The 21,796-nt window shown below is 54.4% G+C and overlaps 2 protein-coding genes across 2 annotated transcripts in view; both read right to left on the bottom strand.

Moving 5' to 3' along the window:
• Positions 1-3,449: 3,449 nt before the first annotated feature.
• On the bottom strand, positions 3,450-9,212 carry LRRC14B (leucine rich repeat containing 14B). The gene is made up of 2 exons (XM_080678170.1): positions 8,310-9,212; positions 3,450-4,942 (listed from the first exon to the last, which is right to left on the bottom strand). The coding sequence occupies exons 1-2, from the start codon at positions 9,197-9,199 to the stop codon at positions 4,297-4,299; spliced, it is 1,536 nt and encodes a 511-aa protein (XP_080534296.1). The 5' UTR covers positions 9,200-9,212; the 3' UTR covers positions 3,450-4,296.
• A 2,106-nt stretch (positions 9,213-11,318) lies between these two features.
• PLEKHG4B (pleckstrin homology and RhoGEF domain containing G4B) overlaps positions 11,319-21,796 on the bottom strand; it is a 76,031-nt gene continuing 65,553 nt past the window's right edge. Inside the window, exons 18-23 of the mRNA XM_080681132.1 lie at positions 20,864-21,034; positions 20,035-20,215; positions 18,461-18,577; positions 18,037-18,264; positions 15,135-15,301; positions 11,319-12,202 (exon numbers count right to left, since the gene is read on the bottom strand). Of these exons, the coding sequence (XP_080537258.1) occupies positions 12,197-12,202; positions 15,135-15,301; positions 18,037-18,264; positions 18,461-18,577; positions 20,035-20,215; positions 20,864-21,034 (870 nt within the window). The 3' untranslated portion in view covers positions 11,319-12,196. The remainder of the gene's footprint in view (positions 12,203-15,134; positions 15,302-18,036; positions 18,265-18,460; positions 18,578-20,034; positions 20,216-20,863; positions 21,035-21,796) is intronic.

Genomic DNA, 21,796 nt, shown 5'->3' with positions numbered 1-21,796 from the left:
AAAAAATACCTACCACTTCTTGTGTAATTTTTTTACTCTTTACAAAATGTTTTTACATAAATCATCTCAATTTTTGCCACAAACGAATAGGTAGGCAGGCATTCATGGCCCTGTTTTTCACAAAGCATCCTTTACTTTATGAGTCATCCTTTACTACGCTTTACACATCACTCAAGTAATCCTATCCCCAATCCTGTGCAGTAATGTTACTACCCCCCCGAGACCACCCGTAGGTTTGATGACTCAGCACAGAGCTATGCTCATAGCTAAGACTGAGTACATAGAAAGGACACAAAGGGAAAGGCACACAGGCGAAGTGAGGAGATCAGGTGTAACTCCCATGTGAGTTGTTGCGAACCAGGGATGCTCCTTAGAGACAGCACCCAGGGATTCTGTTGAGGGTTGGTCACATAGGCACTCTCTGCTTGGCATGGCACGTACCCAACAAATTCCATACTCCCAGCAGGAAGTGTTCAGTCCAAACTGTACCAAGTTTAGGCACAGTGAGCACTCTTACTAGTTAGTGGTGGGAACTCTTCCAAAACACAGGACCCCGGATGCCAGCCAAGAGCCAACCTTGTAAGCAGACCTTTCAGAGGACCATAGCCTCGGGCCTGCTGTGTGAACTCTTATGCACGTCCTCATTTTACAGGGGAGGGAAGTGGCATGGAGGTCAGGAAAAGTTAGCCTGCCCAAGGTCATCCTGGCAGTGTGTTGGAGCCAGTATGAATCCAGGCCGCTTGGCTCCAGAGCTGCTGGTAACTTCGATCCAATTACGAAAGTGGCCTTGCAGTGCCTGGGTTGAGGTCCATCTGGTTTCAAATCCTGTCTCCACCCTATCTGCCTGCTTGTCTGTCTATGTGGCAATAAGATGTACATTAAAAACATTAAGCTTATAGAGAACTTCTGTTAAATTGTAGGGTATAATCATTAGAGCTACTCTTCGTTGGGTACATACTGCACACTGAATCTTACATATTTTATGCTGATATGTTGTTTAAATTTTCAGAACCATTTTAGAGATGAGGAAGCTGCCTCAGTAAGTTCCCTAAAATGAGTGCTGGTGTGGGGGAAATGGGAGTTATCTGTAATACTATCAACAATAAAAAATATATTTAAAGACATGGGTGCTGGTCCTCTGCCCCTGGCTCTGCCCGGAGCTCCTGAGTTCTGGTCACTGTGGTCTGACACTGCTTTAAAGGCTCAGAATGTCTTTCTGCTATATTGCCACCACTGATCTGAGCAAGTGATGTCTGAGGTGAAATCTGGTGCATATTCTAGTCCTGTTACTCCATTGATTTGTCACATGTCCTTGGATAAACTACTTAATGCTTTTCTCTTGGTTTTGACTTTAAGGAAAATATACCCAGGCATTTAATAGGTGAGTGATTTTCAAGGAGAATTGTTAATCCTCATCGTGTTTTCTAATTTCCAACATGCTCTCAGCCTCACCCCCTTCAACAGCTAGATAAGTATGTTCAGATAATTCAAATCAATTTAGATTGTAAGATTCGGAAGACGAGTTTTCTACAGAAAATTAAATTCGGCCACATTGTATTTGCATGGCACCGCTGCCTTCCATCAGCAAACTTGATTGAGTGTAAATTTGAAGCCATCTATCTTTTTAAAATTGATACTAGGTTTGAAATGTTCACACAGTGTGGTGGCATTTGATGGCTTCACAGATGTACCAAATGGTGTCTGGATAAAGTGGAACACTATTGAACTGAAATGGTTTAAAATGGAGAAAAAGAATAGCCCAAGAGCCGCCTGAATATGTAAATAGAAAGGACGGTCTGGAACAAGAGTCGTTAGGATGGACCAAGTAGAAGCCCCTGAATCTGTGCCCTCCCTTTGCCAGGATGGGAAACAGGAAGTAGTGCTGAACTCCACGAGGAAAAATAATGCTTAATCCACTACAAAGGACAAAGGGGCAGCATGGGCAGTGTCCCCGTGACCCAGATGGTGGTACCCACAAGTCCAGGAAGATTGACCCCCAGTGTCCATCACAGTGGCCCCCCAGTATCCATCACGGTGGCATTTCAGTGTCCATCAGAGTGGTTCCCATGGTATCCATCACAGTGGTCCCCACAGTGTACAGGATGATAGTCTCACCATGTCCATCAGAGTGGACCCTGGTATCCATCACAGTGGTCCCCACAGTGCAGGATGATAGTTTCTCCACGTCCATCACAGTGGTCCCCATGGTGTCCAACATGGTGGTCCCATCAAGTCTCCATTCGATTCACCTGTCTGGCCCCTGGTACAGCACAGTGATTAGACATTTCTGGGTGCATTTTCTTATGCCCAGTTTGTTTTTGTGTGGTGGCCACATACTCTGCTCCGGGACCCTGGCAAAAACCCACCACAGCTGCTGCCACATCAGGCATTGTCAGAGCCACAAGTTGCAGGCTGAGCAGGTGAAATGAAAATCCTTCGTGGCTGCACATTCAGGGTCGGGGCTGAGCAGGTCCACAGGAACACGTTCATCGCTGCACTGGGACTGGGCAGAGGCACAGTCCCGCTCAGGCTGCTCCTTTGGCTTCATGGTGGCTCTCCTGAGCCTCTCAGCCTCTTGGGCTTCATAAGAATGGGTTGTTCCCTAGGGCCTCAGGGCATATTTGCCACTAGCAGACACCTGTGTGCCTGCCCTGCCCCAAATCCCAGGTCCCAGGTCCCCTCAGCAACCCTGGGCCCTTCTGTACCACAGCTGCAGGGCTCAGCCACACATGTGCTAGGGTCCCACCTGGCTGGCACTCAGAGGCCAAGTCTGTCATCAAGAGAATTCCACAGACCCAAACAGTGGAACCTACTCTGCTCTTCGCAGAATCAAATCATTAAAAAATTTCCCGAGAGCTTCTTACAATAGCAAACTCCATGTGCCTGAAATAGGATTCCAGAGACTACCAGCATGACGGAGCTGAGACGTGCAGCAGGTAAGCAGAGAGCAGATCTGATGGGAGGTCACCCCTTCCCTCCCCCTTCTGCCCACTCAGTGGAAGGAAGGTTCCTGCCTCCCTCAGCAGGCAGACTCCTGAGATGGCTCTCACTCTGGAGATCCAACCCCAGAGGCCCCACTTCATTGTGAAAGGAAGGCATGGGAGACACCTGGAGAAAGAGGCAGGGGTACCCGGGTAGGGACACACCTGGGGGATGGGGACACACCTGGAGAGGGGCGGGAGCACCTGGGGAGGGGCGGGAGCACCTGGGGAGGGGCAGGAGCACCTGGGGAGGGGCACACTAGGAGAGGGGGCAGCACCTGTTCACACGGTGATGCAAACCCTCATGGAGCACTGGGATGGTTGTGGCATGAGGAGGATTTGGCCAGATCAGGTACTAGCTTCTATCTTGGGAAAAAAATGTTTTATTTCATCCTTTAAAAATTCTGAACTTAAAGTCACATTGAAATTAAAATTAAGTTAAATCGCATTGAAATTAAAATCATATCTGAATAAGACACACTTGTTTTATTTGTATTTAATCATCCTAATAATCACCTTTGCACAAATCAGAGCTTGTGGAAACCAAGTCCACCTGCGTCCTCCTCTTGAGTGCCAGGACAGCTCCCTTAGACCAGAGCAGAGCGTCCTCCTCAGGGCCTGGGAGGCTAAGGGCAGCAGGGTGAGGGCACTGCAGGCTCTGGTTTCCCTGCAGGGCAGACACCCTCCTGCAGGCCCTTGGGTTCCTTCCCCTTGTGCTCTCAGGCTCAGCCAGCAGCCTGGGCACTGCTCACCCCCTCAAATTAGACAAAAGCTATTGATAACCAAAGCCCTCGGTCCATGCTAGATTGGCTGTTGTAAATACTCAAACAGACATCACCTTGTAAGCGTCAGCACGGTGGACAAGTGAGGAGCGGGGCAGCATGGGGCTCCCATGTTCTTCACTTTCACTCTTCTCCCAGTTGGTTATGACATATACTCTCACTTCTTCCCTCTCATGCCAGCTGATGTCCTCTCTCCCACCTCCTCGCTACCATTACCAGCCTGCACCTCGCATGCAGCCCCGGGTGCACCGTGACCAGGACAGCCACTCTCAGTCCCCTGGTGCTTCTTTGTGCCGACCCCGGGGCATTTTCCCCTCCTGCATGCCCGCTGTGCTTTGAGCCTGAAGTGACCTCGTCTCACATCTACGGGAAGGCAGGGCTTCATCTCCTATAGCGCCTAACAGATGCCAGGACTAAGAAATGCTTTGGATGATGGTAGTGAGGGCGCAAACACTGGGCCCAAGCTGCCGACCCTGGGGTCCCGGATCCATCGGCTGAGAGGTGAGACCCGCTGTGCCTGTGGCAGCGCCCACCTACTCCATTTGTTTCAGAGCCCTGGAAAAGTTTTCTAGGGCCGTTTTGAAAGCTTGCAGCAAGAAAACACCAAGTTCATTGCTTGTTTCTTGAATATCTGGGTCGAAACTTCCAAAGACTGGTGTGGAGACCTGGATGTCGTCCCGGCCGGCCCGCAGCAGCACCCCACGCAGGTCCTCGGCAATCAGGTCGTATTTCTGCTGGTCGAATTTGGACATGGCCAGCTCGTCCTGGGGGTAGGCGGCCCCCTCAGGGTAGCAGTCCTTGGGCACCGGGAACTCCACCCACCGCAGCTTGGGGAGCTCACAGAGAGCCAGGAAGAGGCGCCTCAGGGCGGAGGCCGACAGCGGGTTCCCCAGGAAGCGGAGCTCCTGGAGCTGCTGGCAGGGGCTCAGGGCCAGGATCAGCGTGCTCAGGTGGCGGTCCTCGATGCTGCACTCCTCCAGGGTGAGGACCCTCAGCGTCTGCGCGGCCCGGCCCAGCAGCCTGAAGAAGGTCGAAGGGAAAAGGTGGACCAGGCTGTGCCCACTGAGATCCAGCACCTCCAGGTGGGCGGCATGGGTGCAGTCCGCCAAGAAGGCCATGTCCGCGTGGTTCAGGGAGCAGTTGGCCAGGTCCAGAGCTCTCAGCGGGGTCCTTAGGGGGCTGCAGGTGGGCGGAAAACAGCAGAGGTGAGAGGCTCCCCAGTGAGGAGCTCTGGGGCCGATTAGGTGACTATCTCAGGGGTCAGCAGCCATGACTGCAGGGCCAAATCCACCAGCTGCCTGCTTTCGTTCAGCCTGAGAGCTAAAATGGCTCTGAGAGTTGAACAAACCAAAAGAATAGTTTGTGACATAAGAAAATGACAGGAAATTTCAGTGGCCATGAACAAACTGCTATAGGGACGCAGCCTTGCTCATTCATCTACTGCAGGCGTCCTCAAACTACAGCCCATGGGCCACATGCGGCCCGCCAAGGACATTTATCTGGCCCGCCGGGTGCCACTGCCTGTCCTGCTTGGCAGCCGACTCGTCCCAGGCCCGCAGTGCGCATAGGAATTTGTTCATAGTTGTTTTTTTTTAAACTATAGTCCGGCCCTCCAACGGTCTGAGGGACAGTGAACTGGCCCCGTTTAAAAAGTTTGAGGACACCTGATACTGTCTGTGGCTGTTTTGGGGCCGGAAAGGCAGACTGCATCTTTGAGATGGTGGTGTGGCTGCGTGTAGTGAAGAGTTCACTTCACCAAAGACAGGTCTGGCCTTGTCCACAGCTCCTACAAGGATGAATCTGTTGTGTCACCACTCTTGGTGGGGACGTGACCACAGAGGTCTCTGTAGAGAATGTTTGCTCACAAACTGGTTGGGGCAGTGAGATGCGCGTGAACTAGCAGGAAATGAGATGCCCAGGTTTCATTCAAGAGCGGAAGCCACACAGTTTTAGGGCCTTGGAGCCATCTAGTCCAGGCTCTCCCTTTCTGATGTAGGTGGCCCCACATCAATAAACACAGAGCTGGGGTGTGACCCTGCTCTGGGCTGCGGTCCTCAAAGTCAGGAAGAGCATGCACAACGGGGTCCTGGGAGAGACACGTGTTCTCGGTCCAGCCATCACCGGGACTCAGGACCTGTGCCTGGTGTCACCAGGTGAGCGCTGAGCACAGGAGGCTGCACGGGGTCCAGTTCTCTGTCCCGCCCATGCCCTTGCTGGAGCTGCCTCCCCTCCCACCTCCTGCACCTGTACTATGTGTGCGCTCGGTGCCTGGCGTCTGCTCATGGGCCTGCACAGCTGAGCGCTTGCTGTCTACCTCACAGCGTGCTCTCTGCATCCTTGCTTGGCTCCATGGGTGAATGCTTCTCTTTCCATTTCTCTCATGCCACACCCACCCACGAGGAAATCCTGTCAATCCTCCCTCACATCGAGTCCAGGCCTGAGCTCTGCTCACTGGCCCTGCTCACAGACGGTCCTAGCCTCGTTCTTTCCTATCTAGATTGGCAGGGCCTGCTGCATACAAAAGGGCCAGCAGTACGGGCCTGACTGTGGACCTTGGGAGGCCTGCATCTGGGGATGGGACTTGGGGCTGGGTGGCCCTGGCCCCGGATTGTTTGCACAAAGAAGCTGGTTCATACCAAGCCCCTGCTTCCTTCTGGGACCTGGAGTCTGGGTGTGCGCCTGGCTGAAGAGCCCGCCTACCAGTTCCCACAACACACCCTGGGCATGGGCGTCTAACCAGCTCCCTGGCAGAGGGCACCTACACGGTGCTGAGGGTAAAGCGAGTCCGGGGACTCCACTGGGCGAGGACCTGGGAGCTCCTGCCAGGCCTCCCAGCCCGGTCCCACGTGCCTTTCCCTTTGCAATTGTGCTGTGTCCTTTTTCTTAATCAATCACAGCTGTGAGGACTACTCTGTACTAAATCCTCCTAGGAATCACCAAACCTAGGTGGTCGTGGAGGCCTGACGCCTCCTATGTGGGTCTCCTTAACCCTCCACCCATGCGCATCGTGTGCGCCAAAGAGGTCAGAGCGACCCTTGTGGATACACACAGATCATCCACCTTCCTGCTCAGAACCTCCGGGGCTTTGCTCACTCAGGAAAAGCTGGAGCCCTTCCCTCTTTTCCTCCTTTCCCCTGCCACCTCCCTCACACTGTCCTCTCCCTGCTGACCCCCATCCCTGCTGACCCCTGGCCCTGCCACATCCCCACCTGGGGTCCCCTCTCCACCTCTGTGCAGGAGACTGTTCCTCGGTCTCAAAGGGACCTCAGGAGTGTGCCTTCCCTGACACTCCACGCCTGGACCTTCCAGGAAGGGAACTTAGGCGCTCAGCCACCAGCCCGACTGAAGTACGCTATGGAGCAGGGGCTCCACCCAGTGGAGGGTCAGGGTGTGCCGGGCAGTGGGAAGGCATATCAGGGGCTGAGCTAACATGACTGCCCTGCTAGGCTTGTGTCGGCTCCCTCTGGCTGTGGGACACATTCCCCCAGTTCAAAGGCACATCTGGGTTGAGGACCCAAGCCAGCCAATTGTAGGACTGTCCTGAAGGTCCCAGAGAGCTAGTCACCCGTCAGAGTTTTACTTGCACGTGGGCTTGGCGGCCACCTTTTCCGTGTAGGAGACTGATGTCCTGTGGAAGACAGGAGGAAGGGAGCCCTCATTCCTCTACCTGGCAGATTTTGGGGGGAAGAACAGAGATGGGTGACCTGGGGGAGCCGGGGTACCTGCAGGAGAGGAGAGGGAGTGTGGCCTCCAATCACCTGGGCTGGCAGTTCTGGGTTAATGTGCATAAAAGAGAAACACCTGTAAGCAAAGGGCTCCCTAAACTAGGAAAGGGCTCCTCACACTCCCTGGCTCAAGAAATGAGCAGTTCTATTTTCTACCCATTTTTATAAGTATATTCATGGCAGGTGGCCCGACTGCCCGCCTGGTGCTCCCACTCTTGTGTGGTGACTGGCTCCTAACCCACACAATATGCAAAAGTGAGGACACACTCGAGAGGAGGTTACGAGGACCCTCCCCACGGGGTGCTTTGGCTCTCGGGGAGCAGCCGGAGGCTGTTTGTGGAGAGCCTGTGTGAAGAGGCGCCTAGGCCACCTGCCCGGGGCCTGGTGAGTGAACCTGGAAGCAGATCGCCCACTTTTCCGCCCGCCAAACCTTCAAGGAGACCACAGTCCACCAACAGCCAGAAGCAACCCAGAGGCAAGCTTGTTCAGCCCAGTGTTGGGGTAACTGGTTACAATAACAAGTAATTAATATACTAATATAGTTACTTCTGTGTTATTGGTTTGCTAATCAGTAATTTCCTCTTTACCTTACTAACTGAAAACAGTCCCCTGTGAGTTCCCAGGGCTACACTCCCCTCCCCTTTCCCTAGTCTGTCCCCTCCTGCTTTGGGCCTCTTGTAAGTAACAAGGTCCCATTATCTACCGGGTTCCTTGGTGCATCTTCAGCTTTAGAGGGTCCCGAGTCACCCTGACCCAGGTAAGAGGCTGTGAGCAGAGACTGCACCCGCCCTGCCACCTCCCTCTGGTCACCCCAGACTCACCCGAGCAGTTTCTGGATGTTCCCAGTCAGTGTGGAGAAAGCCACACTCAGCTCGGTGAGCTGGGTCATCTGGCTGAGCTCCCAGGCGATGGAGGTGAGGAGGGGGTCCTCACCCTCGGTAGCTGGGGCGCAGGCGGGGGGCGTGTCAAAGGCCTTGGCAGGCAGGGTGAGTGAGACCAGCTGGGGGAAGTGCAGCTGGGCCAGCAGCTGCTGCACGTGGCCCGCGTGCAGCCGCACGTTGTGCACCACCTGCAGCCTGCGCAGCTCGCCAGGCCCCGCCAGACACAGCACCTGCAGGAGCTGGCTGGGGTCCAGGCTGTCCGCCCGGAAGGAGAGGCAGCGCAGGCGCAGTGGGGCGGGAGTTGCCGGCCCTAGGGCCTGTACCACCAACTGGAAGTTTCCATCCGTGACGAAGATATCAGCCAGGACCTTGACAGAATGCTGGGCGGCATGGGGGTCCGCCTGCAGCTCACAGCAGGTCCTTGCCAGCAGCTCTGTGCGGCCCCACCGGCCCAGCGCCCTCCCGCAGGGGCACTGTTGCACCTGCACATCTCGGACTCCCGTGAGATCAGCCAACTGCAGCCGCCGCTGGCCCCTGCCCTGGAGCACGTGGTCCGCCAGGCCCCTCAGGCAGGCCTCCAGGCAGGCCCTGCAGGCCCGGTCTCGCAGGTCGCTTGCGTGGTCTGTGCTGGGCCCCAGCAGCGCGCCCAGCCGGAACTCCTCCAGTGGCCACCGCTGCAGCAGAGCTCGGATCACCTCCGCCCGCTCCAGCAAGTAGCTGGCTTTGAAGAGGAGTGGGTAGAGGTTGTGGGCCACGCTGTCCAGGCTCTGCAGGGCCACCTGGGGGTGGGACGCCAGGGCCTCAGCAGAAGCAAAGCGCAGTGACTTCATCCTGCCCACCTGTGGTGGCAATGGCAGGACAGTGCTCTCCCCTTGTGATTCTCCCAAAGACACGTGTATGCCCTCCGCTATTTTTAGCTGCAGCTGCTGGGAGCAGCTTGCCTCTGGGATGGAGGTGGCCGGCCAGCCCTGTGTCATCTGATGGTTATTTTGGTCCTGGGTGCCTGTTTGGTTCTGGGCGAGGTGTCTGGCGGCAGCCAGCATATCTTCGCGGAGCTTGGCTGGTGAAAGCAGAGCTAAGTGCTTAGGTCAGGGGCGGTCTGGGCCGCAGAAAACTGCCACCTGTGCTCACTGCAGGGGTGGGTGGCCTGTGCTTGGGAGCACAGTAAGCTGGTCCCAGGGCAGTCTCCTTGGAGCACATCTGCCCCAGCTCTAACCCCGTCCAGTTATAGGAGCACAGAACAAGGTCAGGGGTAACAAACCTTTCACAGAACCTCTGGGGCTGGAGTCCCCCCTGGCCTACTTCTGGAAATAGGGACTAGTACCAAGGATGGGGGTAGGCACCTCTGACAACTGTTGTGCCAGCTCCATAAGGCATCGACACTTTGCTTTGTCCCTTTTCTTCCTTTTTCTCTCCAAGGATCCGGTGCAGCCTGTGGCCTCCCCACTTCCATGGGAGGGAGCCATGGTCTGAGTGAGCTGGGAGGACATGCAGACAGTCCCTTGTGGGCCTGACAGCAGCTGGGAGATGCAGGTTCAGCACCCTTCCTCCCCCCTGCAGTGTCCTCATCTGTGACCCTAGACCCAGGAGGCAGGCGCTGCTGCAGGTTGGATGGGAGGCCCTGGGAGCCATGCTGCCTTGCCTCCCTGATCTGGTGTTCAACTCTTCACTCTGAAGGGGGGCAGAATACGATGTGCCAAATATGCCACGTTGGCATCAGGATTATTTCGAGCTAAAGGCACTTGAACAATAGCAGGTGCTAACCTCCCCCTTTCTTGCTAAAAGCAGGAGCTAAAGCTTCATGTGAGCCCAGCTGGTGTGGCTCAGCTGGTTGAACATCGTCCTGTGCACCAGGAGGTCGCTGGTTCAATTCCCATGCCTGGGTTGTGGGCTCGATCCCCAATAGGGGATGTGCAGGAGACAGCCGAACAATATTTCTCTCATTGATGTTTCTCTCTCCCTCTCCTTCCCTCTCTCTGAAATCAATAAAAACATATTAAAAAAAATAAAATAAAGCTGCATGTAAGTCACCCTTCCTGCACCAGGCGGGATGGGGGTCGGGCCAGAGAATTTGAGCAAACAGACCTCATTAAGTAACTTGTCTTCCTTTACTTTCCCACAGTTGCCTCTTTACTCAACTTAGTAGAGAAACGCTTGGGCTTATCCCCTTGGGTCTTCGTTTCCTGTGAGGGCTCCATGAAACCTAAAATGTATGTTAAATAAACCTGTTTGCTTTTCTCTTGTTAATCTGTCTTTTGTTACTGAAATGGGTGGGGAAATATTTCCTCCCTACAAAGCCTGGGCATTGATGGCTGTTAAATGATTATTAAATGACTAACTCCCTCCTATCCCCCAACACACACACACACCACCATCATTTGGGGCAGGGCTGGAGCGGTTAGCTCTTAGGCCACCTGGACAAGCTCTGGGCTGGGAGGGTCACAGCTGGAACAGAGATACAGAGACAGAGAGACATACACAGAAAGATGACAGGAAGACAGAAAGAGCAAGAGAAGGAGGGGGAGAGGCAGAGAAAGGCAGTGGGAAGAAAGGACCTGCTGAGGTGCGTGGCATGTGAGTGAGTGTGTGGGGGTGTGGACGCTCCCTCAGGGTCCTGCAGGCAGCTGTCCCCTCTCAGCCTCCCTCAGGGGGGTGGGGGATGGGAAGGCCTCAGCTCCCAGGGTGGAACCCACTACAGTCAGGCAGGTGAGGGGTGTGTGAGCAGTGGGACTTCGCCTGACTTTACCAGGAGGTGTTTGACGTGGATGTGGACCCCAGAACGAGGCCCTGCTGTCCCGGCCACGTCCCCTCAGGCTGCAGGAGCTGGGCTTCCCGGTGATGTAGGTGACATATGCAGGAGATGTCCTTGGACACAACAGACCTTGTAGAGACACGCAGCCACATGGTAAAAACACACCTATTTATTTCTGTTCCTAAGTCTGGGACAAGTCAGCACTAAAAATGTAACAAAACAGTCTCCACGGCTGGCAAATCACAGAGGCGTGGCCCCTGCCACCGCCACTCGTGGTCCTGGAGGTCCATGTGGTAGTGGTGGTGGTGCGGGGCAGGGGTGGGGAGATGTCTGCGGCAGGAAGCTCATTACAGGTCTGGCGCTCCCAGGCTCTCCCTGCTTCTGATTCAACTCATCTGGTGAGGGTGGTCTTCTCGGGCAATGTCCACACCAACGGGCCTCCAGCACTGGCTCCTCAGAGCTGCAGGCCCACCTGCTGTGCCCCTGCCCAACCCTGGCGCCTACCTGGGAAGCAGGGTGCAGCCTCCACCCAGGCTCACAGGGGGTCACCTGTGGCCCCTGAGCCTAACTCTAGTATTGCTCTGCTGACTACATACAACTTGTTACACAGGAAACAGAACTGAGGTTCCCATTATACTCACCCTGCATCTGGGACACATCTCTGTGGGGCCCCACTTGGGGACCATCACCCACGGCCTGAATTGCCTGGAAGGTAGGGAGACACGGTCCCAGAGGGCTCACCCTGCTCTGAGGCCTACGCGTGTCTGGGCCTTCGCATGGGATAGGAGGTCTGTGTGCTCCCACCACAGTGGGAGAGGCTGGGCCGCATGGGGTGTCAGTGCTGGACGGAGGTGGAAGAACCATACAGGAAGGACAAAGCGGAGGCCTGGCCATGCACAGGCTGGGCAGGGGGGCATGATTGGAATGACTTCAGGTCCCAAGGGGCGTGTGACCGAGAATCCGTGGCTGGGGGCCGGTGTGGCAGTAGCTCCCAGCTTGTGTTTCATCCTCAGACCTCATGTGCAGGTCTAGGCTGAGGTTCCTCTGCCTGGAGTAGCCACATCCCATCCAGGTCTCAGAGCTGTCAAAAGAATGACCCTGTTACCTCCCCTGGCCTCCTCCCACCGGCCCTTAGCCCCCAGGTCTGTCAGAGCAACGAGTCCTTGTCGATGAAGCTCTACAGCCTCATACCACAAAAGGCACTCTCGGCTCATGGATACATCCTTTCTAAGAAGCACTGGGGCCAGGCAAGGTCAAGGACAGGGCCCCATGAACAAGAGTCCCTGTGAGCTGACTTCCCTGTGGCAGGTGCAGCGCTGGTCTGTGAGCTGACAGGTCTGGGCCTGGATGGGAGTGGCTGCCCTCCGCTAGCATCACAGGGCGTCCGTGCGTGAAAGGGTTTTGGCCCTAAAATGTATCTGGTCTGCGTTTGCCATTCTGATCCTGGAATGGGTGTGTGAGTGTGTGTGTCTCACCAGCAGCTGCTCATGTGAACTGAAATTACTTAGATGATTTTGAAGCATAGTAACCTCCACTTGTATAAAACTGCTGTTTCAAATTCTCTGCTATTGTTAGATAATCCCTTGTCCTGTAAACTCTGTCATTATAAACTCTGTCACTTTAAGACAGTCTGTTATTCTGTAAAATAACTTTGTGGTTTTTTTTTAGTTTAAATAATAGGAAAAGATAAATTTAACTGTCTGACGTTGCAAGCTAGCCATCCAATGTAATAGACTAATACTGATAATAATTCCCATATTCTTATGCCAAGTACAAACTCATTATGTATTCAAGGTTACAACTGTCTGTAACAATAACTCACACAGAGCCCTTTGTAATATCTGCAAAAAAGAGGCTTGAAAAGTATAGATATTCCTGTATGTGGTGCTCAGAGATTTGGAAGAGACACCTCCCTCTGGGCCGCGCACAATAAATGACTCCTAATTAATTGGCTTATTACGGCATCTTGTATCTCATTCGCTGACTTACGATACAACAATTTCACATGTGGTTTGTGGAAAACAGTCTATTTTATAGGCACAAGCGATTCACATGTACTTGTAGACTTGTCATTTGCTCCGGGACCTACACACACACAGAAGGTGGTCAGTGCAGGGAAACTGTGGGAGGTGGTGGGGATGGTGGGAGGGGGTGGGCAGGGGTTCTTCTCTGGAGTCTGAGAATGAAATTCAGGCCGGGATGTCTCCTGCACTCCTTTGTGCCTCCCCCACTGTCCGCCCAGGACACCAAGGTCTGAAATCTTGGTGGAGGAAGTGGCTTCACACCCAAGGAACCTGCTGCCAAGTCCTCATGCTGACGATTGGACTGTGGCTCCCCCCCATGGTGCCCGTGCAGCACTCGTGCCAGCTGCGACATGGATTCGATGTGTGCATGGAATTCCTGCACGCAGTATTGGGCACAATGAGTGACAGCCTTGTCTGAGGACAACTGCTGGCGAGCCACAGGGCACGGGCAGGTGGGAGTGGGTGTCAGGGAGGCCCCATTCTCAGGAGAGGGTGCCAGGTCCCCTTGAGCCACTGCTGATAGGGGGTGCTCTGGAGGACACCCTGGAGGCAGGGGTGGGGTGGGTGGTCTCCACTGCCTTGGCTGGGCCTCTAGGGAGAGACTATCTGCATCAGGGGCTGAGGGCCTGGCCCTCCTGTTGGAGAAAGGCCAGAGCTCTCAAAGTGGCCAATGCTGGCCTCTTGAGTATGCCGGTCACCAGGGGGTTTAGGCAGTGAGACCACAGGGAGGTCAGACAGGAAGATGGGGGAGCAGGGGAGCAGCCCTGCCTGGCTGGTGCGCCCCTCTCATGGTGCTGTCAATGTCTGGCTATGCGATCACGATTTGGAAGCATCTGCAACAGGCAGAGACTCGGTCAGGCAGCCTGGGGGTGGCGGGGTGCCCGGTGCCTTAGGGAATACGGTGGGCGAGAGAAACCCCTGGTCCACTGGGGAAGCTGAGAAAACCGTTACTTACAGAGTGTTTTGCCTGCCACTCAAACCGCTGTCCAGAAGCCGAAGACATGAGAGGTGTTGTTCTGACAGAGAGGGAGGGAAATCACTACAGAACCAGCATCATTGGCCTCACAAATGATCTGGGGCAAGGGAGCTAAAGACTCATTCCCTCGACTCTCGGCTCGGCGCACCCTTAAAATCGGACCTTCCCTTCTGATGCTTCCAGGAGGTGGTCTGAGGACGTCTTTCTGGCACTGGAGATGTGCCTGCAGACGCACGGGTATGACGTGGGGTGGGCGAAGGCACTGACCCCACAGGCCCAGCCACGTCCTGCGAGAAGGTCTCTTTGAAAAGGTAACTTGTGTGTTGACTGGCCCCTCTCCTGGCCACATCAGTCCCTCCCCTTCAGGAAGACGTCTGAGTGCACATCCTGGGCAATGTTTGGGGCCTCCTCCTACAACAGGCTGGGCCCCGGACACCCTCCCGAGATAAAAACACTCATTTGCATCAATTTGGGGAAACACTGATTTGCCAGGTATGTGATCCCTTCAGCAGGGCAGGACTGGGGATCCTGTGAGTGTCCCAGGAGGGGCTGGACTCCAGGCAGAGCCCCTGCTGACCCTCCGCCCTGCATCTTCCAATTTCAGCTTGTTCCTCAGTAGGCTGCTTGGAAACGGCTTCTGCTGACCAACAGCCCTCTTACACTCAGGACTTCGGGGGCCTTGAGTGGGGGCACCACTGAATGGAACCAGTGAATGCCAAATGGTACAGGTCAGGCCTCCAGGTGGCCAGCAAAATCTCAGCAGTGAGGAGGCCCTAAAATCACCCTGGCTAAGTGACTCGAAGTGTCCAGTCACTGATCCAGGCCTTCGGTTTCTAGCCAGCCTGCCCAGCGTGCAGTGCTGGGTGCAGGTGAGGAGCAGATTCACGTGCATAATGACCCCTTGGGGTGGGGTCTGTGTGGTCCTGGGTGGCCCAGCATCACTTGGGCAGGTGCTGACTGCACCCTAAGCATCTGGGCCTCTCGTGTGGGGTCTCAGAAGAGGGGACACTCACGGTCGTGGTGAAGTGGGCTCCGTCAAGCTGTGGCTGCGGGTCCTTCGGTGGAATGGGGGGAGATGTGCTCTGGGGGCCCTTATTGGAGAACAGGGGCTGTGACAGCCTGGGTTGGCCAGGGCTGCTGTCCCCCAACATGCACTGGGAAGACTCCGAGCTCTTGGCACCTGTGGAGAGGAGCGGAATTAGGGCAGGTCCATCAGGGTGAGCGCTGCCCGGCCTCTTCTATGCTCAGGGGCCTCAGAGTTTGTCAATCAAAAGCTAGGTGTTTTCTGTTCCAGGTGCGAGCTTCTAGCAGCACGGGAGGCTGGGTCAGAGCAGGATGGCGCGGCAGGAAGGTAGATACCACATATGCTCATGGACAAGTGTTTCCTGACCCGTTTCTCTGAGCCAGTGTAGCTGATAGACCAGGGTGGGCGGCGCCCAGACAACCTCTCCACCAGTAGGTGGTCTCCAGCTCATGCTGGGGGCTGTGACCACTGGATATGCAAGTCAAAGGAGAAGCAGAAACTGAGACCAAAGAAGGGCCCCAGCCCTTAAACAAGGAGCCACACAGAACAAACAAGACCTGACATCCTTCCCTTCCCTCCGCCCACTTTCCCCCCCCCAACCCCGCCCCATCTCCGCTGCAGGACTGTAGGGCCGGCCTAGCCCAAGCCACTGGGTCCAGGCCCGGGGTCACTCCCCACAGCAGAGACCGGTGTTCTAGGCCACTGCCTGGGCACAGTCTCAATCTCTTGCATGGGTGGCCAGTGGCTTTCCCCTGTAATTTTCTGCAGGATCATGAGTGCTATTTGGGCACCGAGCTGGGGATGGCCAAGATGAGCCCTTAACACAGGCCCTTTCTCCTTGTCCTCACACCCGGGCACCCCGGCCTCAGACTCAGCCTTGACTGGAGGCTGCGCCAGCCCAGATGCGAGCTACCTGCGGTCCTGGAGCCAGAAGTATGTGTTCAGGAAGTGCAGTTGCTCTGGGCTGGCAATGCCACATGTCCCCATTGTACTCCGGTGGCCCCGCCTGCAGTGGCTGCTGCTGGTTCTGCTCAGGTGTGCAGCACCTGGCCACCTGGGCTCCCCGGCAGGGTTCATGCACAATGCCTTCCATCAGGCACAGAGATGGCTTGGAGTCAGCTGCAAAGCCCTCAGGTGTTGTCCTGCTGGCAATGACACATTTTGGGCTTGGGAAGGTACTTGTCCCAGGCAGTGTGGCCCGAGGATGGGCTGCATCTGGGCAGGAGGCCACATGCCAATAACCAACCATGGTGAATTCCAGACACATCCCTTCCTCCACGTGGATGTTGTGCAAAATACTGCTTCATTGGGATGTAAGCGACACAAGAAAGTGCACACCTCTAAAGTACAAATGGACATCTTTGGACATGTACACACCAGTCAGAGAGAACATGTGTGTTGCTCACCAAAAGCTGCTGGTGCTCATTATGCTCAGTGTGGTCACTGACACGCTGAGCATGGGTCCGCCTCTGACCAGTCAGCCCTCTGTTCTTTGTTTCCTCTTCTTCTTTCTCTACGTTCTTTGGACTTTTTTCTTACCGTTTCATTTTGTCTCCTTTGTTGGTGTTTCAGCTGTCTCTTTGTTTCATTTTAGTGGTTGTTTTAGTGTTCAGTGGTTTTATAATCTAAAAGATCACAATTTGCCTTCAAGTGATATTACTCAGTTCACAAATAGCATAGAATCCCACGTCGGTGGACGCTGTTGTCCAACAGCTCACGGATGTGCCCCTCCTCCTTCTTTCTGCCTCTCTGTTTCATTTTGGACACTTTGCACTCATGTGTCTTCAAATTCACTAAAATTTTCTTCTGTTACTCCAACCAGTCTCATTTTCATCTCAAATATTGCAGATTTTGCCCCTCTATATCCTTTCTTGCTGTTTTCATATCTTCCACGTCATTACTTAACTTCTTAGACATCAAGAATGGTTATAACAATGGTTTGAAGGCCTCAACGGATAATTCTAACATCCACGCCAGCTTCAGCTGGTTTTGCCAGATTGGTTATTCTCATTATGGTTTATGTTTTCTACTTCTTTGCTTGCCTGTTGCTCTGACTGGATGTCATAGAATGTGAACTGACCTTGTTGGATGCTGGATACTTCTGTGATTCTATAAATCTCCATGAGCTTGGTCCTGCGATGGAGTGAGGTTACCTGGAAACGAGTCCTCTTGGGTCTTGCTTCATGATCTGGTGGGTGGGGCAGGGATCAGTCGAATGCTCCCTCCTCCTGAGATAGGCCCTTCCAATGGCTCGCCCAACACCCCTCGAACCACAAGTGTCCCACCCAGCTGGTGGGATAGGCGCCCATGGGACTGTGGAAAGTGCTCTCTCGGCCTTTCAGAGGTTCCCCAGCTTTGGGGGTTCTTCACGTGCTGTGCTGACCACGTGATTTGGACTTTGGAGGGGAACCATCCGTCAGGCTCCCAAGGCCTCTTGCTGCACAGGCCTCGCCTACCCCGTCCTGCAAACCCCGCCACCTTGGTCTCCTCCACACGGGGAGTCTGCGCACCATGTCCGGGGACACGCAAGGCAGAAACCAGGGCAGTTGCAGGGCTCGCCTCATCTTCCTGCCTCTCAGGGTCACTGCTCTTTGTTGTCAGATGTTCTGTGTTTCGAAATCTCTCCTTTCATGTATTTCTCCGGGTTTGGTTTTGTCTGTTTGTGTGGTTTTTTAAAATTTGTTTTAAATCTGTCCCGTTACTTCATTTTGGGTGGAAATGAAAGGTTGTTTTTTTTAGTTTTTTTTAAAGAAAAGAAACGTTCTAATTTGTTTGAAAAGGTAGGAAGTGTGTAAAATCAAGCGAAACAAATGAACACATACACTGGCCCCGAACCACATCAGCCGTCAGAGGCTGGAGCGCAGGCGGCCACAGCGCACAAGAGCACTCACGTAGCGCAGGCTGGCTCCCCGTCTCCTGCTCCGGCTCGTCCTCCTCGATGCAGGCGTGGACGTCGTGCGGCCAGGGCCAGTGGGCTTGGCTGGTGGACACGTGCAGGGCAGCAGAGGACTGGCTGCTGGAGGAGGAGGTGCTGCTGTCTGAGATGGTAGAGTGGGGTCTCTTGAAGGGGGTGGGGTGGTTACGGGCAGGCACAGCTGTGGATGCGTGGGCTCTTGACTCTGGAAGGAGACAGGAAGCAAGTTGTCGGCCCCTGCTTCAGAAATGCAGCCTCGACACCAGAACCAGACAGGGCCCTCAGGAAGACTGGCCGGGTTCTCTGCCTGCAGCAGCCGCCCTGCTAAGTGCCGCCCTGGCGCCCTGGAGCCTGGGTTCCAGCTGGCAGGGCAGAGTGGGGGAGGGCTGGGACCACCTTACCTGATCCATTCATGTCGTACTCGGCAGCTTGATCACTTAGGGCTGTGTCGCTGGGCTTGATGTCCAGGAACGGTGTGCTGCCCAGCCCCATGGACACTATTTCTTGCATTCTGAGTTCTGAAACAGAAGAATGTAGGACACTTTTCCAAGCAACTCCTTGGGTTTAACAACACCCTTGATGGTGTTCTGCACCCAACACCCTCAGTTCAGACCCGGCTCCCCAGAGTGATGCTGGGGGGCCAAGTGGCCTCACAGTGGCCTCTCTAAGAGAATATGGGGTGAAAGAGGCCTCCAGGAGCCACAGGGCCACGAGACGGACACACTGACAGATATCTGTGTGTCTTTGAATACTGAGAGGAGACCTAAGCATAGGGTAAGGTCTAATAATTAATTACTTCTTGGTAAAACTAAAAAAGAAAAGAAAGATAACAATTATAGTTGGTGGGAGGATGTAGAGCAGGGGTCCTCAAACTTTTTAAACAGGGGGCCAGTTCACTGTCCCTCAGACCGTTGGAGGGCTGGACTATAGTTTAAAAAAACAAAAAACTATGAACAAATTCCTATTCGCACTGCGGGCCCGGGACGAGTCGGCTGCTAAGCAGGACAGACAGCGGCACCTGGCGGGCCGGATAAATGTCCTCAGCGGGCCACATGTGGCCCGCGGGCCGTAGTTTGAAGACGCCTGATGTAGAGGGAATGGCAGGAGCAGAGGAGACTGGGAAGAGGAGATGGGGGACCCAGCCATGGGCCTCCTGCTCCTTATAAGGGCTGGATCCACTCCAAGGGGATCGAGGAGCCACTAGGCACCCTGAGCAGAGCTGTCTTGTGCAACGTGAGCACATGTAAATGTGCATGCATGTGTGTGTGCACATGTGGGTGGGTGTATGCATGTGTGCACATGTGTGTACACATTTATGCAGGGGTGATCTATGCTTCAAAGGAGATGGCAGTGGGGGGCTTTGGAGCATCTCTATAATAGGATAAGGCTCTGGGCATGGTACAGCTACTGAGGGGACAGGTGGTTGTGTTAGCCATTTGGATGTTAGAGCCTGTAGGGTCCCTCAGGACTGCAGGGTCTGAGCTGCCACAGGAAAGCCAGGTTAAGGGGTTGCTATGAAGATGGCATTTATAGTGGCCAGACTGGATGAATGGCTACTTGTGAGTGTAGACAGAGGTGCCCCAGTGATTAAATTGGCGCAGAAGAGGGAACAAAGGGGTGATATTGAGAAGGAAGAAACCTGGTGGGGTTCCCAGCAGAAGGGAAAAGGTGCCTTATTGAGGAGGGGCCCACATGGGCGGGGAGACCACAGGTTGACCATCAGCCCAGCATCCAGTCAGTTAGGAGGCCTTGACAAGCCGGGCAGGGCAGACAGCTGACCTCCATGGGCCTGAGGGGTCGGGGAGCCTGACTATGAGGAACTGCAATGCAGGGTATTGTTTACATTTGTTTTAAGGAGAAATAAGTGTTGTGTGCTGATGAGATGGGTCCAGGCCCTTCCTGGTAAACAGTACTGCCTGCAGGCCTCCTGCCCGCCCCCCCGACCCCCCACATCCTCTTGAGCCCTCTCGCCCACCTCTGTTCCTCAGAACCTGCCGCCACAGGATCTTCCCTATCATATCGGTCCACATGGTCTTGACCTCTGGAGAGCTCGCCTGGAGAATGTAGGAGTCCTGGGATTTCCGCCGCCTGCGGAACCAGATCTCAAATTTCACACCACTGTCCCCAACGGTCTCCGTCAAGCCGATTTCAGCCATCTGCAGTCACAGCGTGGGAGGGAACCTCAGAGACGCCCTTGGAACAACTGACCCCTTTCGGGCTGACACTTGACCCCAAGGCCCCTTCAGTGCTGTAGGTCCCTTCACCAGGATACCAAATGGTGTGGACAAGGCTGGGTGGGGGCCAGCTCTGGACAGGATGGATCAAGTTTTCACCCCATCCACACTGGCTCCCTCTTGAGGCCTCAGTTTCCCCACTGGAGAAATGGGGACAATACTGGAAGGTCTGTGGTGCCCTCTGGCTGTCACACACTGGGTGGGGTTTCATAACCATCACACCTCTGACATGTTCCTCAGTGCTGGCAGGTAAGGGGTTATGGGTTTGGGCTCCTCCCAGGAGTCCCCGAAGCTCTTTACTCTCAGGGCCTCCTTTAGGGGCAGGAGGGCCATCCTGAGACCCACCAAGGGGAGGGCTTCTCTGGTGTTTGCTTCTATCAAAATCCAAAATGAAGTGACTGAGGAGACACTGTTCTCCAGCCACTGAACCAGTACCCAGAAAGCCTGGAAGCTTTGGGAGTCACAGGTTTTCAAAATTCAGTCAAGAACCATCGGAAAGAACATGTACTATGAAGACAAGCAGGGACCAGCCCAACGCCAGCGGCATGAGGCACAAGGCGGGCACATTACCTTGAAGGATTGCTTGTATGTGTAGATGTCGTAGCTTCCGTCCACCTTCCTGGTCTTGCTGAACAAGATGAGATCTTCGAAAAGGAAGACATGCCTCAGGTACTTCTTTCTTCCGCAGTAAATGATGAACTCATCCCGGCATCTCAGTTGCCCCTGCTCCTTCAGATTCACCTGCAGACCGAGCAAGCAAGGCTCCCTCAGGGACCACTGGGTTTGATCTGAGGCCACCCTGACCTCTGGAGGCGGGTGGGGGGCTGAAGGCCAAAGATCCAATCAGTCACTCCGATGTAATGAGGCCTCCACAAAACCCCATGAGGACAGGGTGCAGAGCTTCCTGTTGGTGAGCACATGAAGGTGAGGGGATGCTCCACACCCTTCCCCCACACCTTGCCCTGTGCACCTGTTCCATCTCCTGTTCCTGAAATGTACCCTTTATAATAAACCGGTGATCCAGGAAGGGAGCTATCCTCCTGAGTTCTGTGAGCTACTCTAGCAAATTAGCAGAACCCAGGAGGGGTCGTGGTAACCTCCCGTCTACAGCTGGTTGGTCAGAAGAACAGGTGACAGCCTGGACTTGCGATCAGCATCTGAAGTGGGAAGGAGTCTCATGGACTGAGCCTGTGGGGTCTATGTCATCGAAGGGTAGGTGGTTTCAGAAGTGAGCTGAATTACAGGATACCCAGCTGGTTCCAAGAATTGCTTGGATGTGTGGGAGAAACCCCACACTGGAACTGGGTGCAGAACCCTCCCGGTGGGGTCCCCTCGTGCCCACATTCATGTTCACATGCGTGGATGTTACAGTACAAGCTCCTGCCTTCAATTTTACTAACCTTTCCACTTCAAAGCCCTTTTCTTCATTAAAAAAAATTTTTTTTTCCACTGATGTTATAGAGAGAGGCAGGGAGAGGGAGAGAAACATTGATGTGAGAGAGA

The sequence above is a fragment of the Plecotus auritus genome (assembly GCF_963455305.1).
Source record: "Plecotus auritus genome assembly, chromosome: 7".
In the NCBI taxonomy this organism is placed as follows: Eukaryota; Metazoa; Chordata; class Mammalia; order Chiroptera; family Vespertilionidae; genus Plecotus; species Plecotus auritus.
The sequence above is the reverse complement of the archived record's forward strand: the minus strand, read 5'-3'. Positions and strand labels throughout refer to the sequence as shown.